We start from the raw sequence: 12,500 nt of genomic DNA on the forward strand, positions 1-12,500 counted from the left end.
ATATTGTAACACATTTCAATTAATTAAATGTATATATATTTTTTCTTTTTTGATGAAAATTGTAATATTTCAAATTCATATAGTTTATATGACAATGTTAAGATACGAAAGGAAAGCAAGGCAAAATAAATGTAATTGGTAATTCATATTTTTTCCGAGAGAGAGAGAGAGAGAGAGAGAGAGAGAGAGAGAGAGAGAGAGAGAGAGAGAGAGAGAGAGAGAGAGAATTAAGCACTTCCGAGAGAGAGAGAGAGAGAGAGAGAGAGAGAGAGAGAGAGAGAGAGAGAGAGAGAGAGAGAGAGAGAGAGAGAATTAAGCACTTCCGAGAGAGAGAGAGAGAGAGAGATTAAGCACTTCCGAGAGAGAGAGAGAGAGAGAGAGAGAGAGAGAGAGAGAGAGAGAGAATTAAGCACTTCCTTGATTGAGGGAATTCCTTCTGTAGAGGCATTGCTAATTGTAGCAATGGAGAGAGCATTACCTACGTGGTCCTCTGCATCCTCTAATTCTAATGGTTTGTTTCCACTGTTTCCTACAAAAGATCCGTAAAGAGAATCTCTATGATTCATCTTCTAAGTCGAAAGGCTCATAAAAATTTAAAGGCGACTCATGAATGGCAGTGGCAATGTACAGTACAGGCTAGCAGGACAATGACATATGTATATATATATATATATATATATATATATATATATATATATATATATATATATATATATATATGTGTGTGTGTGTGTGTGTGTGTGTGTGTGTGTTATGTATGTATGTACGTATGTACTGTATAAATATATACACACACATATATATATGTATATATGTATACTGTATATATATATATATATACATATATATATATATATATATATATATATGTATGTATACATATGTATCTGTATATATATATATATATATATATATATATATATATATATATATAGATATGTATATATTTGTATGAAAATATATATGCATATATGTACATATATATACATATATATATGTACTGTATATATACATGTATATATATATGTGTATATATATATATATATATATATATATATATATATATATATATATATGTACAGTATATATATACTGTATATATAACATGTATATATATGTATATGTATATACATGCCCTAGACTTGATATTCCCATAATCCACCTCACCATTCTCATCTTTGCTTCCCCTTTTCTTCCTACAAAATGTCATGAATCTTGTTCATTATAGAACACTCTCCTTTATATACAAAAGCTCAAGGCAACAGGAAATTTCCTGTTCAAAATCGACACCGTTACCGATGAGATAAACAGGCATGTTTTTTCAGGTTCTTTTCAGTGCGAGGGGAGAGCGAAGATACAAGCATAATATATACACAAAATGAACTATGTACGATCGTGTGTACACACGGTTGGCACAATACACTTTATGTATCCCAAAGATGTATAGTATAATATTTTCAAAATGACAGTACTTTTGTATCTGAAAATACTTGTATTGAAATGTTTTTCCCTTGATTAAAAAAAAATATATGATAAGTTTCTATTTTCAGTCATTGTTTCACGGCTTGGATTTTGAGCAACACGTTTATCAGAAGATGAAACAAACAGGAAGTATGATAAGTACAAGAAAAATATTCTAACAAATCATACGTTATAAACAATATTTTCTTCTATATCCTCATTGTTGTTATTTCCTCATTGTTGTAATGTTTACTTTCTCTGGTTTCTTTCTTATTTCAAAATAATTAGACACAAGTCTTTAGCTCGCCTTAGGTACCATTGCAGAAACGTTTCAATGAATTAAATCCATAACAGATGAGGTGCAATATGGATGCATTAATTTTACTCTCACCTTTCGTACTATTTTTTTTTTACATTAAGAAATTAAAACAGCGATTATCCTTTTTATACTCTAATTTTTAAAATTTCATTAGAAATGAAAGTAGATATAGAAAGAGCAAATTATCCATGGCTGATAGAAAGGTGCTGGGACACAAGTGACACTGATAGCACCGATCATTGTCTTGTGTAGATATACATTAAAAATGAAAAATGAGATTTGAGCTACTTTTGGTAAATAAGGCTTAACAATCCTTATTTGAATATTAGTACAATGTAAGGGAACGAGGAGGTCTTGAGAGGAACCTTTTATGGGGGAAGATCTAGAGGGAGGTAGAGAATCAGATGGCGAGATAAGGTGAAGGTTGATATGGAGAGAAGAGTTTTGGTGGAATAGGGTGCCTTTGATAGAAGACAATGGAAAGGGTGCATCAGGCAACCGACCCCTTATTATTATCATTATTATTATTACCAATATTATTAATTGCTAAGCTACAACCCTAGTTGAAAAATAGCCCAGTGAGGAAAGGAAACAAGGAAAATTAAAATATTTTCAGAACAGTAACATCATCTGAATAAATATTTCCTATATAAACTACAAAAACTTTAACAAAACAAGAGAAAGAGAAACCAGATAGAATAGTGTGCCCGAGTGTACCCTCAAGCAAGAGAACTCTAACCCAAGACAATGGAAGACCATGGTACAGAGGCTATGGCACTATCCAGGACTAGAGAACAATGGTTTGCTTTTGGAATGTCCTACTCATAGAAGAGCTGCTTACCATAGTTATTCTTAGTTTAAGGATACTGTGGGAAAGAAGTAATGTATTCAAAACATTAACAGTTATAAATAGTTAAACACGAGACATTAAAATTACTAAACATGAATGGGTTATATGCTCTTAAATCACTTATGTTCTTAAAAATCAGATTAAAATAAGATAAGGAATTCTAGGTTGACAGAAAATATCAAAAAGGGTCCGAGAAAGAAGGTAGTGAGTGGTGTCTGGTTAAAATCAAAAGAGATAAAAATCATTATTATCTTGTTAAAGATTAGAAATAAAAAGATTCTTTTAACATGGTGGATAATGCGTCTGAATCGATATACGTGTGTCGGAAGTTCGAGCTCCACCTGAAAAAGCGTTCACTAGCATTTACAACCATACCGTCCCTATGAGGTAGGGATTCGAGGCGGGGGAACCTACAGGCCTACCTACTGTGTCATTAACAGCCATTGCCTTGACCTTTCTGGTCCTAGTAGCATTCACAGCCTATGAGCTAGTGAGGGGATTTTGGGGGAGTCTATAGACCTACCTGCTGAGTTATTAACAGCTATTGCTTTGACCTTCCTGGTCCTAGTAGTATTCACAGCCTATGAGCTAGTGAGGGGGATTTTGGTGGAGCCTATAGGCCTACCTGCTGATTCATTAACAGCCATTGCCTTGACCTTCCTGGTCCTAGTAGTATTCACAGCCTATGAGCTAGTGAGGGGGATTTTGGTGGAGCCTATAGGCCTATCTGCTGATTCATTAACAGCCATTGCCTTGACCTTCCTGGTCCTAGTAGTATTCACAGCCTATGAGCTAGTGAGGGGGATTTTGGTGGAGCCTATAGGCCTATCTGCTGATTCATTAACAGCCATTGCCTTGACCTTCCTTATCCTAGTAGCATTCACAACCTATGAGCTAATGAGGGGGATTTTCGGGGAGCCTGTAGGCCTACCTACTGATTCATTAACAGCCATTGCCTTGACCTTTCTGGTCCTAGTAGCATTCATAACTTATGAGCTAGTGAGCGAGATTTTGTGGTAGCATATAGGCCTACCTGCTGAGTCATTGACAGCCATTGCCTTGGCCCTCCTGGTCCTAGCTTGGGTGGAAAGGGGGCTTGGTAGCATATAATTTCTGTACGACATTGTCCTGTACCTTGCATCTGTCACTCATGAGTGACCTTTAAACCTTTAAATAACTATTGTTAAATTGTGCATCATAACTAGAACGAATATCTAGTTTCATGACAGCTATCAGAGAACAAACTGTTTCTCTTTACGTTAGCGTTTGAAACTTCTTTAGAGTTAAAAATTCTAGATTTGAAAGATGAATTAGATAAGCAAATTAAGAAATTATTTGTAAAGAAAATAAGTCATTTGCTTTAAGTATTGTTATTATTATTATTACTAGCCAAGCTACACCCTAGTTGGAAAGGCAAGATACTATAAGCCCAAGGGCTCCAAAAGGGAAAAGTAGCCCAGTGAGGAAAGGAAATAAGGAAATAAATAAATGATGAGAACAATTTAACAATACATCACTCTGAAAACAGTAACAACGTCAAAACAGATATACCATATATAAACTATTAACAACGTCAAAACTTTTTTTTAATTCTAAATATAAAAAAGAAAGTCTAAACACTAAAATTTCAGACTTTATAAGAAATATAACTAAACTCATAAGTACCTTCCCATGCCTCAGCGTAAATGTAATAACAAGCCAAAAACAAAACTGTCAGATCCACAAGTCTTGCCATGGTAAGCGATGTCCCCGAGTCTTCCGTACCCTCCACCGACGCTGTGAGCTGACTGTTCTGCTTGCCCCAGATAGAACAGCCTTATCATAATAACAAGACGTCGAAACTCGCTTGCCGATTAGCAGACCGGTTTCTTAGAAAAGACTGTTTAGACTTCCACTGAAAAAAAAAAAAAAAAAAAAAAAAAAAAAAAAAACTAATTTTAATCGAAATTCTCCGTAAAACTATACTGTTCTCGGCCGTGTTTCAATTATATTTTACGGATTAATTTCCACTGAAAAAAAAAACCTAACTTTAATCGAAAATTATCCGTAAAACTATACTGTTCTCGGCCGTATTTCAATTATAATATACGGGTTAATTTCTATTGTAAAAAAAAGAAAAGAAAAAAAAACCTAATTTTAATAGAAAATTCTCCGTAAATCGATACTGTTCTCGGCCGTATTTCAATTATATTTTACGGTTAATTTTCACTGTAAAAAAAAAAATAAAAAAAAAACGTAATTTCAATCGGAAATTCTCCGTAAAAAGAAAAACGCCGTAATTTTAATCGAAAATTCTCCGTAAAAATATACTGTCCTCGGCCGTATTTCAATAAGATACAGGTGACTGTACTTTTTACCATACATTGTTATTATTATTGTTATTATATTTTACAGGTTGGTGAATGTAATATCCCTTCTTTCCATCAATATATCCGTATTTAAAACGGTAAATGCCTGGCAATATTTATTACAGGATTTTTACCGGTTTTTATGGCAAATTTTTGACAGTATATATCATTGCAGATTCATATTCAAATTGATTTAATTATATTTTTGTAAAACTGTTGCCCTAACAAATTAATGTAACTAGTCCGTTTCATCTTTTACATTCTTATTTGATTCGTAAAATTCAGGTGCCAGAAACTTCTTGTTTACCAAAATTATTTTTCCCATCAATCTTCATTGTATAATAATAATAATGATAATAATAATAATAATAATAATAATAATAATAATAATTTTTGTCCCATATTTGCTTGGTTTGTTAGATTACGAAAAATATCTTCGATTCAGCTCCTTAGAAAATATATTCAGGACTTCGATGGCACATGAATTATTTCTTATATATATGTACAGTATATATATATATATATATATATATATATATATATATATATATATACTGTGTATATATATATATATATATATATATATACTGTATATATATATATATATATATATATATATATATGTATATATATATGTATATATTATATATTTACATATATATGCATATATTATATATACATATATATGCATATATATATATACATATATATATATATATATATATATATATATATATATATATATATATATATATATATATATATATATACATCTTTTATGTTTATGAAGACTCTTCAAGATCCTTTCCACATTAAGAAGATAATTATCAAAACATAATATAAGCCGATTCAAAATGAACTATAATATTCAATAACTTATTTCGACGAAATGTTTTCCTTGTACTACTTTTTGTTACTTTACTTACAATTTCTTAAGCAAATAATATTCAGTTCCTAATTTCAAATCAGATGCAGGACCATTGTTTAGGTAAAAACCCTCATTTAATACTTTTTTTTTTGTTCAATTAAAACGAGAAACGGTAATCATTCTATATTTTTAGATGCACACACAAAAAAATCCTTTGTTAATTGTAACTTATTAAGAACGATAAAAGATTGATTTCGAACGGCACCAATTTATTGTTTATAAAGCCAGAAGTTCGAAGATTCCAACTATCAATGATACATAACATCCTTGTCTGACTAATTCACGTTGAAAAGGACACGAGGGAATCGAAATTACCCCTAAGTTACTTTACATTATAATTAGCTAAGCTACAACCATAGTTGGAAAACAGGGCCTCAAACAAGGAAAATAACCCTGTGAGGAAAGGAAACAGATGGAATAGTATATACTGCCTGGGTGAACCTTCAAGTAAGAGATCTCTCTAACCCAAGACATTGGAAGGCCATGGTACAGAGGCTACGGCATTACACAAGTCTTAAGAATAATGGTTTGCTTTTAGAATATCCTGGTAGAGCAGCTGCTTAATATAGCTAGAAAGTCTCTCCAACCCTTACCAAGTGGAATGTAGCAATAGAACAATTAGAGTGCAGTAGTTAATATCTTGAGTGAAGAAGAGTATAACTGTTAACTTCTGGGTTTAGACTTATTGTATTGTATCACTCGTGCGTCACACGATCGTACATAGTAACGACATTTCTCTCTTTTGTATATATTATCCTTCGTATCTTCGCTCTCCCTTCGCACTGACAGCAACTTGCATCAACCTGTCTGCTTTTCTTTTGTTAACTGTTAACAGAACCGGTTGCCGGTTGGACATGAAATAGCCTGTTGTATTTTGTGACCGTCTTGCCGGGACTTGGTGTGTACATAAACTCGATCTTCTGTAAAAAAAAGGTACTCAAGGTACTCAGTTGCTTTCATCTCGCCTTTTGAGTCACAACCTACTCTTGGCCCGTCATAGTATCATCATTATTTGGATCTGATACAAAATCTTAAATTACTTTCCCACATTATGATTCATCGTCAAAAATAGTTGTTTTTGGAAACGGCATGCAATTTATATCTGTTATTGATGAACGGCTGTAGGAATTATTGACAGATATTATTATTCATTTCTACAAGAATGGAAATATGGCTCAACACTCAAAATGTGCTCTCTTCAGTAACCTAATCAATCTAGACACATGAATTGTTTTAATTATTTCATTCTACCGTGTTTTGAACATTGTTCTCCTATGAGGTCTTCAGTTACTGACTCCTAATTTTTTGGTCAAAAACTTGTTGGCTATTACATTCCCAATCCCTGATGTGGATATCAACCACTCGCATCAGTTTCCAGTTAATTTTCTAAGCATGTTTAAAAAGATCTATTTAGATAAATGTGAATAACCTTTGCAGTCATATCTTCCTCCTAGGCTGTACCATCATGTACATAGTACTAGATATGCAGTTATATCTACAGCGAGCCCTCCTTATTTACAGGGAATAGGTGACAGCAACACCTGCAAGAACCGAGAATCAGCAAATACTTGCTGCTCTAGGGTGGGTTAGCTCCTAACCTAACAACTTACTACCCGTTGGCTACGTGCGGCCGACCACCCACTAAGTAGGTCCTTGTATTGCCTAATATTGTTTTTACTTGGTTTCTATCATAGTATAAGTATTGTATCAATGATTTAACACATTTCACTAAGTGTAGAATACATGTACACTTACACGGTAAGACTACGGTACTTGACATGAGTCATCGCCATTCATATAAGTAAATATTATACTGTAACAACAAAACACTGTTGTTTCTATCTACCATAACATTCATTGATACTCCAGTGTATATTACTGTAATATATGGTAGCATTCGTAAGTGTTCCCTGTTTTTGACAAGTCGACTCTCGCCGTTAAAACTCACTGTACACGTAGCCTAAAGTACAGCATTTGGTATGCAGTACTGTAAAATATGGTATTTTATATACAGTACTCTACAGTAGGTAATATGATAAAATTCTAGTATTGCACAATGAATACATTAACACATTAAAAATTAAAAGAAAAAGTATCAGTACAGCTCCAGCAACAGCTTATGTACAAAGTTCTATGCAGTAACCAAGAAGTATGATGCAAATCTTTGAACTGTCGACTCTTCAGCATGTGGGGTAACATAATGTACGTATCGCTTTGCATACTAAAATCACAGTATACATACTGGATATGTACAGGATTTTTTTATCACAACTGCACAAAAAAGACCCAAGCAAAGCAGCAGATGCATACATGAGGAGAGACAATGCAAGACTGAAGCTAAGTGAGCAAGAAATGTATGGAGAGATAAACGTCGCAAAGCAAGCAGGGTGCAAAGGAGCACGGTCAGTTTGAAATCACCGGACCGCGAGAGTACTTAATGTGAAACTGTAAATACGGGATTTCTTATTAAATAGGTCATACGGTTTTCTGTATTGCGAATAACTGAGATATTACCCCCGAATATCGAGAGCTGACTGTAATATTCTTTCCTTCATCATAAGGCTCAATATTACACAGCATTACAGAAATTTTTATTACAGCTGTGACCAGAATGTGGAATGATCTATCTAATTAACATATTTAGGCCTTGATCTTCCTAATCTGACAGTTGAACAGGTGGAACTTCAGAGGTTTAAATTTCTTGCATATGATTGATTTATTTCAATGTTCTTAATGATCTCAGTATATCTAACAAATATATAATTTCTCATATACTGTATAGTTTATTTGTAATTTTTCTATTTACTTTCTGCAGTGGTCTACTTCCACTGTTGGAGCCTTTGGGCTTGTACCATCCTACTTTACCTACTTGGATAAAAATGATATAATAATACACTCACACTCACACACGCATATATACATATATATATATATATATATATATATATATATATATATATATATATATATATATATATATGTATATATATACATATATATACATATATATGTACATATATATACATATATATATATATATATACATATATATGTACATATATATACATATATATACATATATATATATATATATATATATATATATATATATATATATATATATATATATATATATATATATATATATATATATATATATATGTATATATATATATGTATGTTTATATATATATATATATATATATATATATATATATACAACAACAATAACAAATACAGCCGTTTCTAGTCCACTGCAGGACAAATGCCTCAGACATGTCTTTAATATCTGGGGTTTGGCCAATTTTCATCTCCACGCTGGCCAGTGCGGATTGGTGATGATGGGAGATTTTTGTCTGATCACTCACCGTTAACTAACCTAATATAGGTGTCCTTGACTAGTATAGCTTTGCTGATCATGGCGATACACAAACTTTTTAAGGTATTCGCACTCAGAAAGGGATATATATATTTATTTTCATATGTATATATATATATATATATATATATATATATATATATATATATATGTAGGTATATATAAAGGTATATATATATATATATATATATATATATATATATATATATATAGGTATATATAAACATATATATATATATATATATATATATATATATATATATATATATATATATATATGTGTGTGTGTGTGTACTGTATATGTGTGTATATACCACATATACATTTAAATGCAATTATGCAAGTTTTATATATATATATATATATATATATATATATATATATATATATATATATATATATATATCTGAAGATTTTTTACGAATAAAAACGCATTAAATGGTTGACCACAGGTAGATTTTTATGGTCTAATCATGTCATGGAACCAATATTTCCTAACTTCGAATTTACCTGTTTTCAATTGTTGTATGTTAAGAACATAGAGAACTTTCCATCTACACACATAATTCCCAGTATTCCTTACATTTTTTTCTCTTTTGTCAAAAACGGGTTAAGAAAAAAATACTTCTTTTCATCCTAATGTATTTTCCATCTTCATCAAGTAGGCCACAGGATAAAGGGTATCCTACGCCTCACACTTTTAGAATCATGCCAGAGTCCTTGATACCCTCATGTTATCTAAGCCATCTCTTCATATAGGCTTTCACTACTCCCAAGATCTGAAGCATTTCCTTTGTCACTACTCTTCTCTTCCTCTTCATCGGGCACTATGGAGAAGGTCTGCATCTTTGTTTCCCTTGTGTTGAGGTACCCGTCAGAGTCAGTCGTTTCCGGGACCACCAGATGGCTCGGGAAAGAGTTCACATACTCATCTTGGCCCTGGTTGATGGGATTGTGCCGTAGGTACTTGTTGTGGGCTATCTTGGCGGTGTCCTTGGTGGTCTTCCAGGAGAGTGGTGGTGGGGAGGGTTGCCGATCAGTAGATAAATCCCTTGAGATTTCCTGAAAGGTTTATGACCACTAAGTTGAAATGGCCTTATTAATATGTAAGTTTTTGCGCTGAGGAAATTCATATCTTTACTTATTTCTCATATCTACTCTCAAAATTTGTAAAGTTGAAGACTAAAACGAGGTGACAAGTTCCACATTTTGTCAGTTTTTTTTTTTTTCATTTACGACCATCAATGGATGGAACAAACCAGAGAAGTAAAATACAAAAATGACAATATACATATTTGTTACCTAACCTAATTACTACTTTTTTAACTATACCAAATACTTCATCGAAAAGAAACAGTCGTCCACAAGGAACCACTTCATAAATAAGCATCACCTGTTGTTCATCCAATCGCCGGTTCCTAATCTTCCTGGAATTTCTCTTCAGGTGCACGATGTAAGGTAGTAACCCAAACAAAATGACCATGGAAGTAACCAAACTACCTATCCACAAGTACTCGCAGTCGCTTCCTGATGCATCAAGTTTCCCGCACTTTGGACATACCTTGCTCTCGTGTTTTTTCGGACTGATGGTGGGTGAGATGCCTGATAAATTGCCTGGAAAGAATGTTATAGATATGTAAAAGAATTCCTGGCACACCACGCTTTGAGGAAGTGCTGCAAGTAACCAAACGGATAGTATAGAGTGAGATGGCATTCGTGGTGGGTGGAGCTACACACAGGAACTCTCCACTTAGTAATAGTGCGACAGGGAGCACTCCCTCAGGGCGAGATGTACCAGGAATTCCTGTGTCCAACTGTACTATTTAGAGAACAGTATCTATAGCCAATTCTTTTTAATGAGGCAGATTTACACAGACTCGCAGGGGTGCCCTTTTAGCTCGGAAAAGTTTCCTGGTCGCTGATTGGTTGGACGAGATTATTCTAACCAATCAGATAGCAGGAAACTTTTCGGAACTAAAAGGGCACCGCTGCGAGTCAGTGCAACTGCGCCTCATCAAAAAAAAAAAAAAAAAAAAACAAATGAGTATAGTAACCATGTTTTCCTGTCTTTAATATCTTTATTGTTATTAATTGTACGAGTTGATTTATTTATTCAAATAATGTTGGAATATTAGGTTAAATTCATGGTCATGAATACAATGGAATAAACAAATAGTTCTATGTGTAAAGTTATATAGAAAGTAAATTTCAAGTAATATGCAAGTTTTGAACACATGATTTTGAATATGTTACCTGTTATAAAGAAAGCGAGAAAGAGAGAATTTAACATTTTGTTATAAAGGAGTAGGGGAAGATGATGTTAATGAAAATAGTAGTAGTAGAAGTAGTAGTAGTAGTAGAAGTAGTAGTAGTAGTAGTAGTAGTAGCAAATATAACTTCTAAAAATCTCTCAGACAAACCTGGAGTGCAAAGATTCACCCTCAAATTGGTATCACCGAAGTTATTGACGCGAGCGAAATCCAAAACAGTGACCCCTGAAAGAGGGACAACTTCCCCATAGCCGGACCATGATACCCGGACTGTGGAGCCGGCCTTCTCTAGGTGGAAGGTAATGTTGATCGTCACTTCAGAATGAAAACATAAGCACAAATATGTAGGCTGGAGGAGGAGAACTTGTCTTTCATTCCAAACGAGCATCATCAGTTGGTCGTCAGATCTTGCCAGGGAGAACGTATATCTATCTATGCTTGACTGGACGAAGGCCAAGTCAAAGCGTGTCCAGGGCTCTTTGACTGGGCTCACCTGAATGATGCTGCCTAACTGATACTTGATTGAGGCATTCCCGTGTCCTGATATCTCTCGGCCGCTGCATTCTGTCCAAATCGTATTGAGTATCATGATAAAATTTCATTAAAATACATACATACATACATATGAATTTTATAAATACCTAAACACACACACATATACAGTATATATATATATATATATATATATATATATATATATATATATATATATATATATATATATATATGTATATATATATGTATATATATATATATATATATATATATATATATATATATATATATATATATATATATATATATATATAAATATATATATACACACACACACACACACATATATATATATATATATATATATATATATATATATACTTAGGTGTGTGCACGCGTATAAGTGTGCTTATGTCTAGTAAGACCTTATGAAACATGTTATGATTTATG

At 32.8% G+C, this 12,500-nt stretch overlaps 2 protein-coding genes across 2 annotated transcripts in view; both read right to left on the minus strand.

Moving 5' to 3' along the window:
- Window positions 1–4,449, minus strand: part of LOC137626110 (uncharacterized) — a 19,482-nt gene extending 15,033 nt beyond the window's left edge. Inside the window, exon 1 of the mRNA XM_068357190.1 lies at window positions 4,296–4,449. Coding sequence (XP_068213291.1) covers window positions 4,296–4,365 — 70 coding nt within the window. The 5' untranslated portion in view covers window positions 4,366–4,449. The remainder of the gene's footprint in view (window positions 1–4,295) is intronic.
- A 5,475-nt stretch (window positions 4,450–9,924) lies between these two features.
- LOC137619360 (uncharacterized) overlaps window positions 9,925–12,500 on the minus strand; it is a 6,941-nt gene continuing 4,365 nt past the window's right edge. Inside the window, exons 3-5 of the mRNA XM_068349488.1 lie at window positions 11,706–12,119; window positions 10,679–10,899; window positions 9,925–10,347 (exon numbers count right to left, since the gene is read on the minus strand). Of these exons, the coding sequence (XP_068205589.1) occupies window positions 10,024–10,347; window positions 10,679–10,899; window positions 11,706–12,119 (959 nt within the window). The 3' untranslated portion in view covers window positions 9,925–10,023. The remainder of the gene's footprint in view (window positions 10,348–10,678; window positions 10,900–11,705; window positions 12,120–12,500) is intronic.

Source organism: Palaemon carinicauda, chromosome 2, assembly GCF_036898095.1.
Source record: "Palaemon carinicauda isolate YSFRI2023 chromosome 2, ASM3689809v2, whole genome shotgun sequence".
In the NCBI taxonomy this organism is placed as follows: domain Eukaryota; kingdom Metazoa; phylum Arthropoda; class Malacostraca; order Decapoda; family Palaemonidae; genus Palaemon; species Palaemon carinicauda.